The 22,908-nt window shown below is 43.5% G+C and overlaps 1 protein-coding gene across 1 annotated transcript in view; it reads left to right on the top strand.

Annotated features, from left to right (window-relative positions):
• Positions 1 to 22,908, top strand: part of CA11 (carbonic anhydrase 11 (inactive)) — a 768,903-nt gene that overhangs the window by 255,406 nt on the left and 490,589 nt on the right. Inside the window, exon 2 of the mRNA XM_086928698.1 lies at positions 14,574 to 14,648. Within this exon, the coding sequence (XP_086784824.1) occupies positions 14,574 to 14,648 (75 nt within the window). The remainder of the gene's footprint in view (positions 1 to 14,573; positions 14,649 to 22,908) is intronic.

Genomic DNA, 22,908 nt, shown 5'->3' with positions numbered 1-22,908 from the left:
CTCAACCCATCTACTTACATACACATAGCAAGTAGGAATTATTACCTGCTGCACCCAGTGTGGAAGTGAGGTGTTTAACTGTCTCCTGAGCTGTGAGTAGGAACCAATCAGGCATTTAATAGAGGCAGTCAAATATGTCTGGCCCAATACCGGACAACTGCCCACAGTGTTCCATACCTCATCCTATTACCTGAATTAATCAGGTTGCACTTATTTTGACTGGCAGGTCCGGTCCAGCCCAAAGGGCACATCTCCATGGCACAGGGAGATGTGAGGTTCATTCCCTCACATTGCTGGTGTTCTAACACAAAAATACACCTGGGCACTTACCCCATCTGGTATTTATTCTGAATCCACACCTTCAGTAGGGAACCCACGCAGGACTAGGAAAACATGAAGTGGGAGGTCCTGTTCTGAGTTTCCATTGCATGTTCCTGGAATATTAGTGCCCTTACAAGCCATGCTGGTGCACAAGAAGCTAAGGAGGAGTTAGGGCGGGCTGCTGCGATCTGGGTTGGCTTATCTCCTACGTGAAAAAAATGCCTGTGACTCCTTGAATAACGTGGCTAACTTCAAAGGGCAATGCAAAGTCCGTCCATGGAGGGACACAATTCAGAAAAAGCATGTGAAAATAGTTGAACAGGTTAACTATGCTTGCGTGTTACATTATATACAAGGACTGCGTTCGCTTTCACCCCCTATCTCATCCCGTGCTTCCTGTAGAGAGGGAAAACATTTCATGAAAATTCTAATCCCAGAAGCAGTTCCAGCGGCAAGAGATGGCCTAGTCCCGTTATCCTTACACCCTTGTTAGTACACATGTATAAGGACGGACCCTGAAGTCCCAAAGCTAATCTGTTTATAAGCACCCGAGTAGATCCATCCCATGTCACTTTTTGCCCAACTCTTCATATCAGTGGGAGGATAAGACCTGTCAATTTCACCAATGTCATCGAGTCCACTCATTGGATGTTTGGGCTGTCACTCATCATCTTTATTCAGCAGACAAGAAATCAGAAAGGAAAAATGACAGACTTGATCTGCCTCTTCAGAGAGTTCCACTGGATCTTAATAGAAGGGTCAAGTCTTTCACTGCAAGACTCTTCAGAAAGCCATGAGCTTCATCAGCTCTCAACATTTTACCCTTGGCTAACTCAGTGCATCTCAGGATCGTTAATCATTATAATATGCAAAGTAGACCTTAAAAAAAAGCCATGAATGGCTTTACAAATCCCTACAAAAAAATACATAGATGTTCAGACAGGCGTGTTCTGAGGTTCAAGCTGGTGTTTTTTAGTTGAGGAACTATCATGGAGTGGATTTTGTATTTGATAGAAAGTTCCACATCGTCATGAAGTGTTGCCTTGTCCAGTTCTCTGTTAAGGACAAGTGGATCTTCAGATGACGGTAGGAAAACTGGCAGTGGCCCAAAAGAGTTGTAACCAGGGGTGTTCGATGCTGCTGCAGGCACAGTCTTACAATACCAAAGCAAAGGAATGTCTGACATAATATCGACAGACAGAATATCGATATGCAAAAATATCGGAGCAAAAATATCGACAGCAAAAATATCGGAATCCTATCTTCATTAAGGTAAGTACAAAAATATTGAAAAAATAATATCGAAGTACAAAAATATCGGAATCAAAAATATCGTTTTTTTAAATGTATTAATAATAATGTAAAAATAAATTTAAAATACATATAATTTTACAACTATTAAATAAAAATATTAAAACAAAATTAAAACTAATACATATACCTTTAAAATAAATAAAACACTTAATAATTTAAAGTAATTTTAAATATTTTCATGTAATTTATTTGATTTAATGTAATTTGTTTTGTTTTTACCCTGTACGCCTGTACCCCAAAAGCCCAAAACTGACCCTGAACCCTAAAAATATCCCTGTACCCCAAAAACCCAAAACTGACCCTGAAACCTAAAAATACCCCTTTACCCAAAAACTGAAAACTGACCCGAACCCTAAAAATACCCCTTTACCCAAAAACTGAAAACTGACCCTAAACCCTAAAAATACCCCTTTACCCAAAAACTGAAAACTGACCCTGAACCCTAAAAATACCCCTTTACCCATGAACTGAAAACTGACCCAGAACCCTAAAAATACCCCTTTACCCAAAAACTGAAAACTGACCCAGAACCCTAAAAATACCACTTTACCCAAAAACTGAAAACTGACCCTGAACCCTAAAAATACCCCTTTACCCAAAAACTGAAAACTGACCCTGAACCCTAAAAATACCCCTTTACCCATGAACTGAAAACTGACCCTGAACCCTAAAAATACCCCTTTACCCAAAAACTGAAAACTGACCCAGAACCCTTAAAATACCCCTTTACCCAAAAACTGAAAACTGACCCTGAACCCTATAAATACTCCTTTACCCAAAATTAATTAATATTATTTAATTACCAATTAATTATTAATTAACAATAACAATAAAGTAAATATATTAGCACATTTGCTGTAATTAATTTAATTAAATAATTAATATTATTTTCCCCAATTAATTAATTAAGAATAACAATAAATTATATATAAAAAACATTACTATAATTAATGTAATTAAATAATTAATATTAATTAATTACCAACTAATTGATAATTATAAATATGTCAAAAATTATATTAATTAATTAACTAATTAATAGAAATTAATTACCAATTAATTATTAATTGAAATATGTACAAACATATATCAATTAATTAATTATTATTAAATTACTTCCCACCCTATTCCCCTATAAACCCATAACCCGCTACAGAACATATTTATCAATTAATCAATTAATTAAAAATAAATAAAAATTATTTCTCAATTAATTAATTAATAATTCCTAATAATTAATAATTAATTTAACATAATTAAATTACTTCCCACCCTATTCCCCTATAAACCCACAACCCGCTACAGTAGTAAAAGACAATATTTAATTAAATTACATTAAAAATAAATACTAAAACATAATAAATACAATATAATATACACTAAATTTATTTAAAAATTGATATTAGTAACATCAAAGTTATTAATTTCGATATTATTGACATCAATATTTACAACTTCGATATTACTGATATCATACCAATATCGATATTAAGACTGTCGATATTACTTACCTTCGATATTTTGTCCCATCGATATTTAAACTTCGATATTTTTGTATATCGATATTTAAAAATCGATATTTTGTCTGTGTACCAAAGCAAAGAACAAAGCTGCACCACATGGAACACAAAAGATGCTGTGTTACAATTAAATATTTCATAAATTAGGAATCACATATCATGGCATGATCCAATTGCGTTTCTTCCTTTTTTGTTGTCTTATTTGATATTCTTAAAAACACCAGCCAACGCGTTTTGTCCAGTGAAACATTGGACTTCTTCAGGGCAAAAATAGTGTGATACGTCAGTGTAGAGACCAACAACGGTCAAAAACTTTCCTCTCTTATATGAACTAAAGAGCAATATCAGTTTGGTGTTACAAAAGGTGGCCACTCTTCTGGCGACGTACTAATAAAGCAGATATTTCAAATGGGCATAGTGAAGCCACAATCCATGTAATTATGTAGGGTATGCTCGGATCTGGGAAAGAGTTAGTGTAATCTAGTATTATATCCATACATTTGTCTTATATTGTCCCACCCGTTACCTTCCGGTCAGCACCACACTCACAATGCAGTTTATCACAGTTTTGGCGAGGAGGTGGGTATTAGCTATATTGTAAGTGTGCTCCAGATATCTTTAGACTTTATGAACAAAGAAGGCTTGAGTCTGTACACTATCTGGACTGGACCAGTCTTAAATTTTACTAACAAACACTTTGTCCAGATAGGTAATTTTTTAATTACTCATGTAAGACTTCAGTGCTTTGATCCAAAGCCCATGTGTTTTTTATTTTACTTCTTTTTAAACAAGATTAAACCATTGTTCTCATGTCTCTTGTCGGGCCACACATGTTTTTCAAAGACAAATTTACACATTCAAAATAATATGTAGTGCTGTAACATCGCAAAATGCAAAACAAAATTCAAAGTGCAATACATATAAAATGGCATAGACAATACAGGTACAGATAACCAGTCCGTAATTTTCAAATTCATCTGGCGGACACTCAAATATAATCCCAAAGGCTCTTGTCTTATGTCCTGCCTATAATTAATTTGTTTTGTGCCCCACTGCAGCGGGAATTCTAAGGAGTGCGGTAGTGTGCTTTGGGTCAGGGGTACCACATATTTTGCCCAGTTTATGCTGAGGCTGGAATGCCATTTGAATCGAATGAATTACAGGAGTATCTGTGCTGGGTGCACTTTGGGAGCACTGACATATAGCACCATATCGTCTGCCTACAGAGACACTCCAATGGGCCTATGTAGGAAACGTAGTGGACAGTCTGCATACCTCTGGCAAAGTACGTAAGCCAGGAGATTCAGCGCCAGGGTGAACAACAGTGGTTATAAAGGGCATCCTTGTCGCATGCCCCTGTGGATTGGTAGTTCATTCTATTTATGCAAATGTATGCGCTCCTGGGAGACCGTCTTAATATGCAACAAGTGCATCCATCTCAGGTAAACATCCAATATACCCATGCAACACAGGATGGTAAACATGTATGTCCATGTTATTGAATAGAAGGCCTTAGTGGCATCTAATAGCACCATCACAGCTTCTAGAGTTGGGTCACGTCAGTGTTGTAGTGCAAAGATTTTGCGTAAGTTAGGTGTTGCAGAACTATTTGGGATGAAGCCAATTGATCTGGTAAGACCAGGCTGGCCATCAGGGGTTGTAAATGAGAAGCATAAGCATCTTCATACAGGGCATGAGGGTGTGGTGCTAAGAGGTCAATGTACTTTTTGTAGAATACTCCTGTGAGACAGTCTGGTCCTGGGACATTCCCATTAGGGAGCGATCATATAACTTCTTTAACTTCCTCCTCCGAGAGAAGTTGCACCAGGTATTGTCGCTGCTCCAAAAAGAGCCACACAAGGGTTATATCATCTAGGTAGTTGTCAATTTCAGCCGATGGGCAGGAGTCTAGAGCAGCGTATAAATGTGCATAAGTTTGGAAAGGCTGACAGAATTGTGGGTGTCAAAACCTGTGAATCCTCATTGAGTCTGTGATATTAAAATTATGACTGTGTGTCCAGGTGGATTTCAGCCTAGTGGCCGGACTTCACCCTGGCGGGCGCTCTCTCCATATGTTCGTGCCACATGGCGTTGGAGAGGTAGCATAGCTTGTTTTCTTCCACTGTGTTGTAGTTCGTCATTTGCTCTCTAATGGTTGCAAGTCTGTTGCATTTGGTAGTCCTCTCATAGTCACGTCCGCGCATCTTTAGTGTGTTTTCTATTTTGTGCAATTGCTTGCGTATCTCATGTAGTACCCCAGCTTGCGTGCTTATGCTTATCCCTTGAATCATCACCTTAAAGGCCTCCCAAAAGGTGTCCTTCCCTTTCACTGACCCCTCATTATTTTCAAAATATTCTATGATGGCTGTCCGCCTGAAATTTCCATGTGAATTGTGCTGGAGTATGCGTGGGAATCAACAGCACTAATTTCATGGGGGCATTGTCCGATAGTGTACATGCAAGGTGGTGAGTCAGGACCGTCCATTTGCTTACCTCCTGGGTCGTCAGCCAGTAGTCTAATCTAGACCATGAATTATGGAGCGGAGAGGTAAAAGTGCCCTTCAGGCGATCGAGATAACTCAGTCGCTACATGTCAACCAGTCCAAATTCCTCCATTCCTTCTTGCAGGGCCTTATCAGAGTGTCTGTCATGCCTATCTACCCTGGCCGGCCGATCCCGCTGCGGATCAAGGTCTCTTACCCACAGAACAACTGCAGGGGGCTGGGAATGTAGTCTATTCCATATCTGTGAGTAAGAGGCCAGGCCATCAGTATTTGAGCCATATTTAATAACTAGGGACACCAGTGTGCCACATAGGTTGTCCTAGAGTATAGAGTATCTACCTTGGTCATATGTCTCACTGTGAGTTACATGGAATGGAAGGCTGTTCTTTATAACATAACGTGTATTTGTAAAGCGGAAGTTCACCCGTAGGTATCTTGGCACTGAGTAATAGATGTTTCTTGTTAGCCAACTCAATGGTATTCATTTTATTAACCTCAGATGGATGAAAGGCTGAGTGGACTCACCAGGATTTGAACCTGTGACCATGAGGGCGAACACAGGCCATTGCAGTGGAGGTGTTAATCCACTGAGCCACCAGATCCGGGTCATCAGTATCAGTACCTCTCAGGAGTAGGAAGAGGCCAGGCAGATTGTCACCCAACGGGTTCCCATTGTATTTTCTGTGTGTTGTGTGAAGTGAGTTTATTGGAGTAGTGCAATCTGTATGTGCTGGCGATCCAGATGCACAAGCCTTTTATGCATTTTTCGGAGATTGTTGAGGCTCAGTACGTTCCACGTGGCAAAGGATGTGTGCCTGGGTGGGTGGGTCATAGCGTTGTGTAATATAGATTAGTTGTTTTGCACTGCATCTTTGGCAACATGAGATAATACATACTGTAATAGTCAATATGAGAGCATGATTGATAACAGTAAACAGAAACAGTCCCCCCCCCACTTCAGCATCTCAATTATGTCGAGGACGTCCCCATCGTCTAAAAACAAGAATTACCAAACTTCTGCTGGCAACACAGCAGGAAGAAGCATGTGGGGAGTATCCTCGTAGGGGGCATCTAGGGCACCAGGAACCCACCTGGTGAATGAGAGTGGCCATGAGACTCAGCAGTGCTCGAACTTGTGATACTAGATCCATTGAGGAGTGTTTAATTGAGTGTGAATTGGATAAGTTACAGAGTTCCCATCTGCGGCTCTATCGCTTTAAGGGCTGTGCAGGGGTGATGTTGGGTTTGCTGCTAAGTTTGGTAGGTGGCATATGATCCCATTCCTTGGGCCATCTAACCGTCTTAGGCTTCTACGTCTATGTCCCCCAGCACATGTCTAGTTTCACCTTGGGCTTCCCGGCACACCTGTATAAGGAGGGAAGAATCATTGTTGAGCGTCTGCAGCATCTGTGATACATGGCCTACTTAAGAAGGGTTTGGAGTGGCCAGTGAAGCAATAAGGGCCTGATTAAGAGTTTGGCGGACGGATTCCTCTGTCACAAAAGTGACAGATATCCCGTCCGCCTTATTGCAAGTGCTTTGCATCCTGTGGCACTTGCAATAAGTTGGACATGGTATCTGTCATGCCTAGATGTGGTCTAAAAAATGCCCTATTGGCCTCAGTTCATCAAAGTAACATCTCTAACCTTAAGCATTGGCTGAGATAATTTAAGAGTCAAATGCAAAGCATCATAGACAAATAGCGCAACAAGGCAATATTTCATAGATTTCTTCTGCGTGTTTATATTGAAGAAGATCTATAAAGGAAATTGACACAGTGCTGTGCATGTCAGAGGTCTGATTGCTCTCCGGAAAATTCATGCTATCGCTCACAATGATTGGAAAATGAGGGATGAGGTTACATGCAGCTTTTCCTGGACCATTTCAGCAGAAAACATTTCTTCTGCTGGCGGATGCCCATTAAAGAAAGTTGTCAGGTGCAGTTAGAATGTTGTGAGAGGTAATGTATAATTTAATCACAAGGGAGGTGCAGGACACTCTGAAATGGTGGAAGCTCCTAGGAGGAAAGAGGACCAAGGCAGAAAACCTTTGTAAAATGTCTGCTCCCCTACTCCAGAAATAAATACCGACAGGAGATATTAGTGGTAGAAGCCAGCAAATTCAAGACGAAACTAATAGGGAAAGAAAGGCCGTGTATTTTAGGATCAAAAGGAGTCCCTTAGTGCGTTTCCATGCACTGAATAACAATGTACAGGGAGGGAATGGGTAGGGTTTAAACTATCTCCCTGCAGTGCTTAATTTGTAAAAAAAAAGTGCAGGTGCTGAAAATATTACCAAGGAGGCCAACGCTCACTTCTCCTCTTTACTCTTGCTGTCTCTCATCTCTAACACTGCTGCTGCCTGTGACCCCTGTTGTCAGCCTGTACATGTCCCTGCTATTTTGAACTCTGAGTTTTCCTGTTGTCATTCCTAAAGAAGCGAATGATGACGTGTTTTACTTTCTTACCTACACCAAGTGCAAAAACAAAATGTACACCAAATGAAAATGCTTTTTTGCATATATTAATCAGTGTGGTATGACTGGGTTTATTGCGGAACAGTCGGCTGCTTGAGCACAGCAGGTCATGTCACAGCTAGTGCTGCCTGTAATTAGTAGGTCAAGGGAAAATGATGGCATTGGCATCCCATCCACTGCTCAGCTTGCTGTGATCCTGCCTGCTACAGCACAAGCATTGTCCCAGCAGAAATGCTGCCAATGCCGGTATGTATGGCTGTGGTGCCCACTGGACTCACTCACGCTCAGCAATTACCATTCTGAGGTACAGCGCACAGCTTCTACTGGTGACGCCATGGCGCACAAAGGTTGTGTTGGGCCACAGCCGCATCAAGCACATTGAGGATAGCAGCAAAGCTGGGCTGCCGGATATGATACTTTGGCTACACAATAAGTGGAAAGACCACACTTACTTTCATTTACTCTTCCACAAGAGCCCTCAGTCTCAAGTTCCAAATGCGCTCTTGCAGCTTCCTTGCCTCAACTCCGTCATGTGCCAGCCCCCAGCTACAATTATCCAATGGGAGGTTTAGGCTCAGGCAGTGTCAGGGTACAGCAGACTAGGGGAATAGAATGCAAGCCATAGTTTGTAGATGTCTTCTTGGATTTGTGATCAGCATGATGACATCATCACTAACGTGGTGATACACAATCATGCCTGGCTGGACAGGCATATGCCGGCCTGCCTATGAGCATTTACCAATGCAAAAACAACAATTGATGGACAGAATGCAGAACAATGTCATACATTCACCCCAGTACAGAGATCTGGGCTCAGACGTGAGTCCCATGCTCTCCACACCACTGGAGTCAAGCTATCCTGGCTGAAGACGGCTGATAGCCAGAAACCGGTCCTAGGATGCTTGATTCCGGTCCAGGAAAGACATGGCTAGGCAGTTCGGGCTGGACTGTTCCCATGAGGCACAGGGTCAGACAGAATTGCATATTGCCATGTCTGAACTGGGGTGGTGTGGAGTGCAAAAAAACGATGGATTTAGGCCCAGATCCCTGTACTGGGGTGAGTGTATGACATTGTTCTGCATTCTGTCCATCAACTGTTGCTTTTGCATTTGGCCATTTACCAGCCACTCACCATGCAATGTATGTTATTTTTATTTTGAATTGAACAATTAATATTGAGACCACCACCTTCAGGTTTAGAAATGTTAGCCTCAGCCCTGTAAAAGAAGTGCAGGTGCTGAGCACCTGAAAGCACCTGCTCAAATAAAGCAGTGTTTCCCTGACACACTGTCTTGAAGTGTTATAAGCCACGGGATAGCATCTGACACTCAGTGTACCTCTCAATCTTGCTACATCCTAGGAGGAAGACACAATGCCCATGAGACCGTGCTATTCATACCTGCTTAAGCAGTGTTACAAATCTCACACTGTCAACAATGTAACGAAGTCATTTGGGCTCTTTGGATGGATAGCAGTATCATTCCCACAGTGACTTCTGGATTACCAATTAAACACTAAAGTTTATGGTTTGATCTCGCTGATAACCTAAGATACCAGTTTCTGGTAATGTTTCCGCTTTTGAGACAGGCATATGGAGCAATTATGAAACAGCACTGCATAATTTGTTCAAAAACAAACTCCTACCACCCCACATTGAGTGAACTGATAGAATGTGCTAAGCAAAATATGAAACTGAGCTCTAAGAAAAATTAGGGGTGATCTTCTGTTCCTGAGGTCTTTCATTTTCTTCACCAGGAATAAAAAATAAGACCCTCTAAAAGATGAGTATCATGCATTTACCTGTCTTAATAAATGGGTTTTTGGTGCAGGGGTATTGATTGCTAAGGGCTGCACTGCTGCTTGTGTGGTGTTCTATGGCAGCAGACTTTTATAACGGAATTTTAATTGATGAGTTGCTTTGCTTAACTTTACATAATTTGAGCATCTTTGCAAAACTTTAGTAAATACCCATAAAAAAGATTAAGTCTGAGGCAATTGTAATAAAAAATGGTCACTCCAAGCTGGGCTTTTAGTATGACTTCTTCAGGTTGTTAGCTTTGCCCCATGAAACATTTATGCAATGCTGAATGTCACAATGTTATTGCAATGTCAGTAACAATAATAATAACAATAATAACAGTATTTGTAAAGCGCAAACAAATACCCGAGGGTGTCAAGGCATTGGAGGCAGTCGGGAAGATTAAGTGAGCTATTGCCCAAAGTCACATGATCCTGGGCTTACCTGCCACCGGTGATCGAACCGCGAGCTGCCCTGACCGCTGCGCCACACCTCTTCCACAAAACTGGAATTGATCACTGCAATAAGGATCACTGCATGAAGTTTTGCCCCTCTAGGAGAAGTGACATTTTCAATTCCAGCACAGTAGCAAAGTCTGAAAGCTGGATGGGTAATCTGCAGATCCCCTGTTAGTAGCAGCCTAGACATCTGCATATTCTTGTCTGGCTCTAGAACTGTCCTGGTCCCCAATGTGCAACGTTACACTGCTTGAAAAATGTGTTTCTTTTTTCAAGGAAGTAGCCTTGGAACCCATGCTGTTAACCAAATATAACTAGTTTTCTTCATTTGCATATACTACAGACCATCTTTTGACAAGTGCCATCCCAAAACATATAATATACCTATAACATATTTTATGACAGCTCTGGTACCCTAAGATGCTACAGAAAAGCTTCCATGTTCGAAGTTCTACTGGAATCAAGGGCATTGACCCAACAGTTATTTCAGGTTCACTTCTGCCATCTCTAATTATGATTTTCCAAAATAAATGTTTCTTGTTTTGAAGAATGCCCAAACTTTGAGAGGGGCTGTGAGTGCACAAGATATTCTAAGTGTGTTGATATGGTTGTCTAATGCTCTACAACCTTCAAAAATCAAGCACTATAGTTGAGGAATTTAAGTGCCCTCTATTAAAGGTGCAAAGTCTTTTAAACAGTTACTATAAAAGCAAGTATGGAATATTAATATCTACCCCCTGGCAGTGTTTCCCTTTGCTCAGCTCTTGGGATAGTTGCTGGCTTAAAGCGGTGGCTCGTGTCCAATGGCTGGTCAGTTTGTGACATAGCAAACCAGACTTTGGGCACCATGCGCCGCATTAGGAGTGTGGTGGTTGTACCACCACAGAAACGTCACATCCGTCTGAACCCAGGATCACGCAACATGGCGGTGACTGTCAGGCATAGTAATATGCTGGCTGTGCCTCTGCTGCACCCCAGAGCATATTATGAGTTGAAACCACCTCCCTCTCCATGGCGGTGAGCCCGCCATGAAAAGGGTGGCGGTGAGGCCCTAATAGTGGCCCCTGCCACGCCTGGGGGGTGCATGTGGGTGGGGCACATGTAGTGCCCCCTAGATTTGCCCCCTTTTTTCTGCACACTGTACAGGAAGGTGCAGTTGGAGCTCTGACAGTGGCCGTCTGCATGTTGGGCTCTTCTATGAGCCTAACAGAATGCTGCTGTCAGATCGCTGCAGGACTGAAGTCTTAATCTAGTGGGCAGCATGGCTTTGGCGGTCCCACAGCAGACGCTGTAGGGCCACCAATGTTGTAATAAGGCCCTTTGTCTCTTTCCATGCCAAAGGGTCTCCTACCTCCAGCGGACATCCTAATGCTCAGCGTGGGACACACAAACTGGTTTGCATAAATGAAAACAGAGGGCCTTATTTACAAGCCCAGTGCGCCATTGAACTGTCACTCTGGCTTAACCATATCTATGAGGCCAAGTAAAGCCACGCTGCGTGGCTTTTCATGGCCTCGTCGATATGGTGAAAGGCAACGCAGCGCAAGTCTCTGCAGTGCCTCACACTGAGATGGGGAGGCGTGCCATGGGCGTTATAGTGGGTGTCCCACATAACACCCATGGCATTTGACACAGTCCCAGATTTACAACCAGCTGTAAACCTGTGAATGCTTCAAAAGCCTACACCTAAGGGTGGTAAGTAAGTAATAGTTTTATTTGTACATGGTTAATTAAAACCTTTACAAAACAGTTAGAGCATTGCTAAAAATTGACTTAAAATCGTTTCATACAAGTTTCTAAACTAAAAAAATTAAATAAAATTTTTGTTTACATTTACATAATGTTAATTTATGGCCGTCGTTGTATTTACAGGTTCGTTGCTGCATGGCACCATGTCCATGATTTTCAGGTTTTTTTTCTTTTATTCCACGGGGAACGTGCTATTCTGCCTTTTCGCCACTAGTTCAAAAAATGTTGTGACCCGACAATTTAATTTTGTTTTGTTGGGGTTGAAGCACAGTTTGACCGCCTGCCTACATGTTCGGACACCATGTAGTTTGAACGATGGACACAGTAGATCGTACCTCAGGTGTTTTTTGTGAGGGAAGGTGTCCCCTCCCCCACAAAAACAACTTGATTTCAACGCAGATACCCTTATACCATGTTGCCAGGGTGCCTGCATTGGCGCATGGCAGCCATTTGTGCGTCGGTGCGGGGTAAGATCTAATGGATACAGGGCATTCCTGCCCTGTTCTTTTGATGTAGGGCTGAGCATTGGAAGGCTCGCGGTGCAGCCCTACGCCAAAAATTAATAAATGAGGTCCAGAGTTCTCTCCCAGTGCTCTGGACAGAATGTCCTGACCACATAGAGGTTGTTTCTTGCTGATACACATGTGCGTGTGAGCTTCACGTCTCAAGTTAATGGGAAAACATGCATTTCAGCCAGGGACTTAGCTATCAATAGTGCAAAGCTATCAATAGCCCCAAGGGAGTGAGGGTCCACTTCACCTCATTCAGTAACTGTTCATTTACTACCGAACCAGAGGAAGGGGCAGTTTCCTTTCTTTCATTAGGGTCCACTGCACCCTTTTTTTACGTCACTGATAAGAATTTCTGCCTTCCCTCGACGAGAACAAGGCTCTGGGCACCATTTTTAATGCTATCATTTCTATTAATCCGAGAGGGGGCTGGGAAGAGCACACTATCCGCAGAGAAAATAAAATATAGTGATACATTTAATTAGGCTGGCAGAGATTCAGCCGAAGATAACTCTCTATTACAGGCGGGTGCATGACAGGGAGTAGAGCTCCTTGCCAAATACAATAAGAGTGAAGTGAGTTTGACGCCTCCGCACTGCAGTGAATAACACCCTGGCCAATCACAGTGCACAGCCATGAATCCCCCCCTCGCCCCCAATGCCCCAAACCGAATATGACAGACTGACAGCCTGCAAAATGGCACCGGGGCGAGCGGCGTGGCCGTCAACTGCGTTATTATGTCATCGCGCTGGGAAATACACCCCTGTAGGAATCATATTGCATGGAAGGGGACAGATCTGCTGCCCGTAAAAACATGGCGGTAAATCATATCACGGTGCCATGCATACATTAACGCGGTGATAGATTTTCGAGCTCTGCGGTGAACTTTATAGCATTCGACTGAATAATATTGCTCGGCAATAAAAGCGTGCAGTGTCGCCTTGAGTTATGTACCGCATCAACAGGCCACACACTGGCTGCCTGGCGCGCTAAGGTGGCACGACCAGCGCCTGATAAACATATGGCGATAAAGCACATTAAATTGGCCAGAGGAACACTGTGTCGCCGGTAGTATTGTTTTCTGATTTATTATCGCACTACAGGGAGTGATAGAGCAGTGCACAGACTCGCAGTTCATGGCAACCAACCACTGCATATCGCTAGTTTAACACGTTCTGTTGAATCTCATGGGCGCCATGGTGGCAATTTTGCATCTGGCCTAGAACTATGGGGCATATTATCAAGGGGGTTTATCTCCGCTTTTTTGGCTTTAAAAGCCAAGAAAGCGGAGATAAAATTATCTCCCTATTACCAAGCTGTCGCTAACACCAGTTAGTGACAGCTAATAGGAGATAGCGACCATCTTGGGCCCCGCTTTGCATGTCAGTGATATTTATCACTAATGACATGCAAAGTGGGCGCGCCAAGATGTTAGCGACTGGAAACAGTCCCTACATCGCTATCTCCTATTACCAACTTTGGAGATATTCGTGCTAAGCGCGAATATCTCCAAAAGCAAACACCTACCCAGAGCAGTTCTTAGCTATGTTATCCAATGGGAGGTGGATAACATGGTTAAGAGCATTTGCTCGATAATGCATGAATATCGCTGACTTTTCAGCGATATTCATGCATTGCGGCCGTTTTTTATCGCATTTGCGATAAACCTTGCTAATAGCAAGGTTTATCTGCGATAAAAATCACCGATGTGCGGCGATAATTTTTGTCTCTAAACAAGTTAGAGACAAAAATTATCGCTAGTTGTTGGTAATATGCCCCTATGTTTGTGCTAAAGACTGAGCAAAGATTAGGAGCGTTTTCTTTAGGCGGGATGTGGCCCTTACTGACTGTCTAAATAATAATTAAGGATTTTCTTCCTGGATTTAAGGCACAATAGTGATTTGCTTGTTTCTTCTGTCCCCAGGTCAGTTCAGTTCTGCAAAGTCGTACGAAGATTGGTGGGCGTACAAGGAGAGCCTCCACGGGACATTTGTGCCAGGTAGGTGATTTGATGCTTGTGTGGTGAATTAATCCATTGATGTAAAAGAGCAGCTCAGCTCACTAAAGCTTCAGGATCCTCACCAATCACTGTGTCAAAATACCAAAGCCTGACAATTCTGCATATTTCTCTCACCTAAATCAAGCTTATTCTACTCCAAGAGTTATCCATAAGTCTGAAAACAGCACTGACCAATAACTTCTGATCTGAAGACTTACATACTTAAGACATTCTTCAAAGTTCTATCCACGACCCTCTTGAAAAGTGGGACAAATAGTGGTTCCCCTATCTTCGAAATAAGAGATTCTTGTTTTATTTGATTGGGCCATGAGGCAACATTATTGAACCTGATGGCCAGTTGAGCATTCCAAAATACGGTTCTGTTTTTGAACCATCAAACATCGTCTGGGCAATGACTCTTCTCTGTTGTTTTTACGCTTTTTGCTTTCTTCAGGTTGACTACAAATTTTGGGTGAAAACTTGCTAAAATTATGTAAGAGATTTTATTATCCATTCTTGCTGCGTGAAAGAACTGCGCCGTCTGCAAAATGTAAGACATGGGTGATAACACATGATAACAAGGGAGCATCAGGCAAGTCTGACTGTAGCTCATTCATTTCATCATTATGAGTAAGTGGAACAGCTTTGGGTCTAGACTGCATCTTTCTTTTACTCCCTGCTGTATCTTAAACCTGTCAGCACACTCTCAACTAGGACCATAGCAAACATCTTTACATTTATGTGTCCTATACAAATGTAACAGTTTCTAACACGTATATTGAAATGTGCCGGTGTTGTAAGCTATACCACAACAATGTCCTATTAAGCATATCCAAGGTTGTCTTCAAGTCAGTGCAGACATTATATGTTACCCACTGTTGATATGTCATGAAGGCCTTCCAGGTAAGGCTCAAAGGACTATCAGAGAGCCTGTCAGACTCAGCGAGTTATACTCCCACCCTACCGCTCAGAACCGGCAGAAACCAGATGGGGAGTACCCCAAGGGTCCTCCCTCTGCCCCACCCTCCTACACATCTACTTGACCCCCCTCGCTACCATCGTCAGAAACCACAGGCTCATCATCGTCTACTATGCTGATGACATCCAGCTCATCCTCTCCTTCACAAAGGAACCCAACATCACCATGCACAACTTCCAAGAAGGGATGAAAGCCGTTGCAACCTGGATGAAGTACAGCTGCCTGAAACTCAACTCAGAGAAAACAAAAAGTTCTCATCCTCGGCTCCACCCCCTCAGCTTGAGACGACACTTGATGGCCTCGCCCTCGGAAACCCACCCACCCTGATAGCCTTTGCACATAACCTCAGCATCATACTGGACTCATCGCTCACTATGAACCGCCAGATCAATGCCTCCTCCTCAGCCTGCTTCAACACCTTCTGCATACTCCATAAAACATTGAAATGGATCCCAACCAAATCCAGAAAAACAGCCACACACACCCTCATCACAAGCAGACCAGACTACGACAACACCCTCTACGCCGGGATGAACAAAAAAGTCCTCCACAAGCTCCAGACCGTCCAGAATACCGCAGCCAGACTAAGCTCCGACATTCCCAGGCACAACTACATCACCCAACACCTCTGCAATCTCCATTGGCTCACCGTTGAAAGGATACCTTTCAAGCTGCTCACGTACAAGGCCCTCCACAACATCGGACCACAACACCTCAACAACCGTCTCCCCTTCCATACCCCCAAGAGAAACCTCGGTTCAACCAACCTCTCCCTAGCCACTATCCCACGCTTCCACAGGAAAAGAGCAGGTTGAAAGTCCTTCTCCTTCCTCGCAGCCAAGACTGGGAACCCCACCTCCCCCAAGAGCCTTAAGACCCAAATGGGTGAGTAGTGTGCTTTAACAAACCCCTGATTGATTGATTGATTGATTGATTGATTGTCACTACAGTGCTACTTGTCTGCTTTGCCTCAAAACAGAAAGCACAGCTGCCTCAGGGGGAAGGCATGAGAGTTTGGTTAAGGATGGAAGGGAAGGTATTTTTTTTTATATATGGGACGGGCAGGAGAGGCCATGTTATGTATGACTGTCATTTTACTCCTCTGCCCCTGCATAGCAGTTGAAAGCAAGAGCAGATGATTTTGGGGGCTAGGCATAACATATATTATGGAATGATTAAATGTGAATTATGGGGATGTTTGTAACCCCTGGGTTCTGAGCAACATCATCGATAACTCAAGCTTTGCTCTAACTGTCTGTGTGATGTCATGCAGAACTCCTCTGTGAAAAACATCCCTATAATTCACTGTTACCTATTTATAAACATATATATCATTTTTAATTAATTGATCTAAATGTCTGTGTAACACTTTCTATCAGTCTCAGCCAGAAAGTTGATTGGAGAAGTAGGGCAATAAGAGGAGGGAAACTCTTTGAGTGTCTTTTTAAGGTATGATTTCTGCCCGTTCCATGAATCTAGACCATTATTTCTGCATAAAACTGTGTTTACACCTCTGAAACTACAGAGTCCCACAATTTAGTTCTGTGGTAGGGGATCTCTGTGTATATTCATAATCTTGTGAATAGTCCCGCCCATGTGCGTGGACCCCGGAGCAATCAAAATAGTCTCTTAAGTTGTCTTCTTCTTCAGTCCTGCATAGACACTTAAGAGAAAATCAAAGACAAATAATGCAGCCTAAAACTACAAGGATACATTGGCCAGCACTTCATCATGAAGTGAAAAAGATAGCCAAATAATATTACATTTTACACACTTTGTAAAGTTTCACACCTAGAGAAACTTCCCTTCACAAAAATCCATTGTCATGATAGAGAGGAAGGGTTGGACAGACAAGCCCCATAGGCTGCCATTATGTGTATGCAAAAGGGATACCGTGCCTTTAAGGAACTCTCCAGTGACCCTCAGTATCCCAGGATGCACAGCCAAAGGCCTTTTACTTTCAGTTCTTTTTTTCGGCTCCTGCTAGTAGGACCCTGGAGCATTGAGCTCTACCTTTATGGGTATATCTTCAATTTTTGGAGTTTTTCCAGATATTTGAGTGTTTCACTCAGCGTCTGGGATCTACCTCTTCCAGTTGCTGTCTTTTTTTTACTAGTTTTGCCACCTATATATTGTCGAAATGCCAGCTTTATTCAACAAGTGCCCTGAGTGTGGTAGGAAGAAGGTTAAATCTGACCCCCACAGAGTGTGCATACTCTGTCTCCCTTCTACCCATGTTCCTGACTCCTGTGATATCTGTCACTCTTTCTCCAGGAGGACCCTGCGTGACAGGGAGAAGATTCGTCTCCAAGGCCTGGAGCAGAGGAGACATCAAGAACCAGGTGGGACTTCTGGGCATGAAGGGACTCTGTCATCATCCTCTGCCCATGCATCGGCCTCTGGGGGGGCTCCCCAGTCAAGAACAGGCCCAGAAAAGGCACCGGTCCCGGTCGTCGTCAATGGCTTCGATGTCGGCGTCGAGAAGTATGACTACCATCTGTTCCCCGTCGACCCTGGGCTCTGGGTCAAAGCGGCGTCGACGTTCAACGTCAAGGGGTAGGACGTCGATACCTCAGACGAGGTCGACGTCGAGGACTTCACCGTCATCGACACACCATCGACGTCGTGATGAGTCCGAAGAGGCAGGCTCTCGCTGTCGAGGCGACACCGTCGTTCGCCATCAACGTTGACGCGAAGGTCGACGTCGAGGAGAGAAAGCCCGACGTCAAGGCGAAGGCACTATTGTTTGTAATGGATACAGTCTTCATTTTGTCAGCCCTCCTCCAGCTATTCCACCGGTTCGTTTGCAATACCAGCTGTGCGAACTTCAAGCGGAAGCCGATACCCTGTTAAGAAAAAGGGTGATAGAAGACGTCCCTATGTCGCAAAGGGGAAAGGGGCTATACTCAAGGTTCTTTCTGATATGCAAAAAGGACAAAAACGAGTTCAGACCCATTCTGGATTTACGACAAGCAAACAAATGGATTCGCAGGGAGAAATTTTGCATGCTGTCCATGCACCAGATTTATCCTCAGCTGCAACGAGGAGACTGGCTCTGCGCAATAGATCCGCAGGATGTGAACCTCCATGTGCCCATTGCATGGAAACACCAAAAGTTTCTGCGCTTCCTAGTCGGCACCAATCACTATCAGTACACCGTAGTACCGTTTGGTCTGAAGTCTGCACCCAGGAATTTTTTCCAAATGCATGGTAGTGGGGGCAGAGCACTTGAGAAAGAACAAGGTGTTTGTCTACCCGTACCTGGACGACTGGTTGGTCAAAGTCTCCACCTTCCAGGAAGCGCAATTGCATTTTAACAGGACGGCTGTTCTGTTGAATCAGCTGGGTTTGCACTAGGGTGGGCGGAATTTGCGTAAATCGCATTAAGCAAATCTCTGCGTAATAGTAAAACATCTCTGCGAACAGGCAGAAATTCAGCGAACATGCAGAATTGCTTGTTCGCGATTCTTTTTTCCTGTTCGCAATTGCTGTTTGCATGCTTGGGGGGGATATATCTCGCGAACACGCATTTTGAGAACGCAAACAAGCAAGAAATTCTGCAAAGTCACGGAACACAGAATTTTGGGCACTTTCGCGTTCTCCGCGGAACGCAGAATTACCCAAATTCCGCAAATTCCGCGAGCGGAATGGAATTTACCGCTCAGACCTAGTTTGCACACCAATTCCGTTCCGACTCCTCTTCAGTGCCTGCAGTACTTGGGAGCCTCCATCAATACTCTCAGAACAAGTGTGTCTCCTTCGGAGAAGCGACCCTTATCGATCCTTCGGAAGGCTCAGGCTCTCATGTCCATTCCGTCAATGACAGTGAGGACGGTGTCTTCTCTTCTGGGGTCGATGGCCTCTTGCATCTTCCTCACACCACATGCACGCCTCCACATGAGACCGCTGCAGGAATGTCTGGAAGATTAATGGGACCAGAAACGAGGGAGCTGGGACGACAGGATCCAACTGTCTCTACACGCTCAACAGTTCCAGAGATGGTGGTGTTCAGCAGAGAATCTCCTCAAGGGGGTTCCGTTCCACAAGGACATTCCCATACCCATTGTGACGGATGCTTCTCTCCACGGCTGAGGAGTGCATTCAGACCATCTACAGACTCAAGGGACGTGGTCCCAGGCGGAATCCACGTATCACATCAATTTTCTGGAACTCAGAGCTATTCATTTGGCGTTGAAAGCCTTTCATCCATCCTTCCTGACCAACTCCTTGCTTGTGTAGATGGACAATACGATCACAATGTATTATCTCAACAAGTAGCGGGGCTCTAGATCGCGCACACTGTCCCAGGAAGCGCAGGAAATCTGGCACTGGCTGCTAGCCAGAGGACTGACGATAATGGCTACCCATCTACCAGGTGTCCATAATGCTCAGGCGGACGCACTCAGCAGTCTGGTCAAGGAAAACCATGAATGGGTCCTAAACGACGAGGTGCTAGGAAACATCTTCAAAAGATGGGGCACTCCAGAAATAGATCTGCTCGCCACCGCCAAAAACAGAAAATGCAGAGACTGCGCCTCCAGAATTTACCAACCTGGGACTCTGGGGAATGCGCTATGGATCAGCTGGTCAAACAGCTTTCTGTACGCTTTTCCACCCATTCCCGTGATTTCATCGATATTCATCAAGCTGTCACAATCAAGAGCACAAATGATCCTCATTGCTCCGCAGTGGCATCAACAGTGGTGGTTCACTGACCTGCTCCACCGGTCTCTCCAACCCCATCTGCGTCTTCCATGTCGGCCAGACCTTCTCACGAAGTTCGGGGGGCAGATGGTGCACCCCAACCTCTCATCATTGAGTTTGGTGGCATGGCTCCTGATATAGTACAATATGGACGCTTGAACTTGTCTGACAACTGCATGGAAATACTCAAGGAGGCTAAGAGACCTCCCACAAGGACTTCCTATGCCTATAAGTGGAAAAGGTTCTGCATCTGGTGCACGTCCAAGAACGCTGATCCTACCTCCTACAAGGAAGATATCATCCTTCCATACCTCTTGCATTTAGCTCAATCTGGCCTTAATTTCCATTCTATTAAGGTTCACCTTGCAGCATTAACTGCGTATAGGAAATGCCCGTCACAAACATCCTTCTTCCAGATTCCTGTAATTAAAGATTTTTTGGAGGGATTGAAGAAAGTATCTCCCCCTGTTCGGCGTCCTTTGCCTTCCTGGGAACTGAATGTGGTGCTGTCACGGTCGATGAAGGAGCCTTTTGAACTTATTCATAAGGCTTCTCTACTGCATGTATCCTGGAAGGCGGCCTTCCTTGTGGCTATAACATCAACCCGCAGGGTGAGTGAGATTCAGGCTCTGTGTTGTCAAGAGCCCTATCCAGTGTTTCATGCTTCCAAAGTTGTCATGAGGACTCACCCTAAGTTCCTTCCAAAAGTAATTTCTGATTTCCATGTTAATCAGAGGATAACTTTACCTACGTTTTTCCAACATCCTTCCTCTCCGGCGGAGAGGTCTTTTCATTTCCTGGATTAAGAAGGGTGTTGAAATTCTACTTAGATAAGACCAAGGACATTAGTAGGTCAGACCAATGGTTTGTCAATTATGGTTCCGTCAGGACTGGTCTTGCCACCTCTAAACAGTCCACTTCTAGCTATGTAACTAAAAGGCTAACAAGACCTTAGGGGGTAAGCCTTAGGCTCATTCCACCAGGGGCAAAGCGGCTACAACACCTTTGCTACGTAATGTTCCCATTGCAGATAACTTTAGGGCTGCCACTTGGAAGTCGGTCCAAACCTATGCCAAACACTATAGCCTGGACTCTGATGCCAGAGCAGACGCTCAGGTTGGGCAGGCTTCGTTGAGAAATCTGTTTGCACAGTAGTGGTTTTGTCTGTTTTCTCCACCGTTGGTTTGGTTTGTTGGGATGGGCTTGCCATTCTATTCACAAGATTATGACTATACACAGAGATCCCCTGCTACAGAAGGAGTAGTTTCTTACCTGTAATTCCAGTTCTGTAGTAGGAGTATCTCTGTTCTAGTCATAAGCGCCCGCCCTCCTCCCCGGTGGATGAAACGTTAATGTACTGAATGCTACAGGCCTGACTTTATACACCTTCAAAAATAACTGAAAATAAAATGCCTGTGGCTGTGCATCCTGGGATACCGAGGGTCTTTGGAGAGTTCCTCAAACGCACGGTATCCCTTCTCCAGACACATAATGGCAGCCTATAAGGCTTGTCTGTCCAACCCTTCCTCTTTATCATGACAAAGGATTTTTCTGAAGAGAAGTTTCTCTAGGTGTGAAACTTTACAAAGTGTGTAAAATTTAATATTATTTGGCTCTCTTTTTCCCTTCAAGATGAAGTGCTGGCCAATGTAACCTTGTTGTTTTGGCTGCATTATTTGTCTTTGATTTTCTCTTAAGTGTCTATGCAGGACTGCAGAAGAAGACAATTTAAGAGACTATTTCGATTGCTCCGGGGTCCACACACATGGACAGGAATATTCACAAGATTATGATTATAACAGAGCTACCCCTACTACAGAGCTGGAGTTACAGGTACGAAACTACTCCTTCTGCCTTATAATAGTAAGCTGGTAAATCTATATCTATCTTGGCTTTAAATATTACATGGTAAATCTAGAGATTGGTAAACTGCTTCTTTAGTAAGCTAAGTGGCAGTAACCTCAGCTTTCCCACAACATTTTTAGGTGAACTGAAATCACCCCCTTCTATATTCTCAGCGGGGATATAAAGCACTGAAAAATAATCCTGCCAATTAGTAGCTGAGATAATGGACCTCATATTGGCTGGGTTCTTACTCCTACTTCAGTCCGTCCAGTGAAAATTAAAATAAACAGGGTTACAAGCCAAATACCTATATAAGAATCCAAGTGGAGGGGCCCAAATACCTGGCACACTTTCTTCATCATTTCGTACTTCATCAAATAATAATGTTGGTGTTACAAAATTCTAACATTGAAAACTATATAGTCGACTTTTCTATTTTTGCAGTTAACCCAATACAATAACTTATTTAACACAGACTTCTGGCCAATTCTATCACAAAGGGTATAGATTGAGGAAGCGACTCGAATAGTTCAGAATGTAAGATTTTTTTGTGGAGATATATATAATATTGTTTTTTCCTTTGCACTGATATAAATGTTACACTACCATTATTACCCTGCACCTCTTGTACATTCTCTGAAGATGTATCTTGGTCTTTACAAACTTGTTTGGTTAAGCCTACATTTTGCAGCCAGTACTAATAACTTTAGAAGAGCTTTATTGCCTTTCTAT

Source organism: Lissotriton vulgaris, chromosome 7 (genome assembly GCF_964263255.1).
Source record: "Lissotriton vulgaris chromosome 7, aLisVul1.2, whole genome shotgun sequence".
NCBI classification, from domain to species: Eukaryota; Metazoa; Chordata; class Amphibia; order Caudata; family Salamandridae; genus Lissotriton; species Lissotriton vulgaris.
Note: the sequence above shows the minus strand (reverse complement) of the source record. Positions and strands in the feature narration are given on the sequence as shown.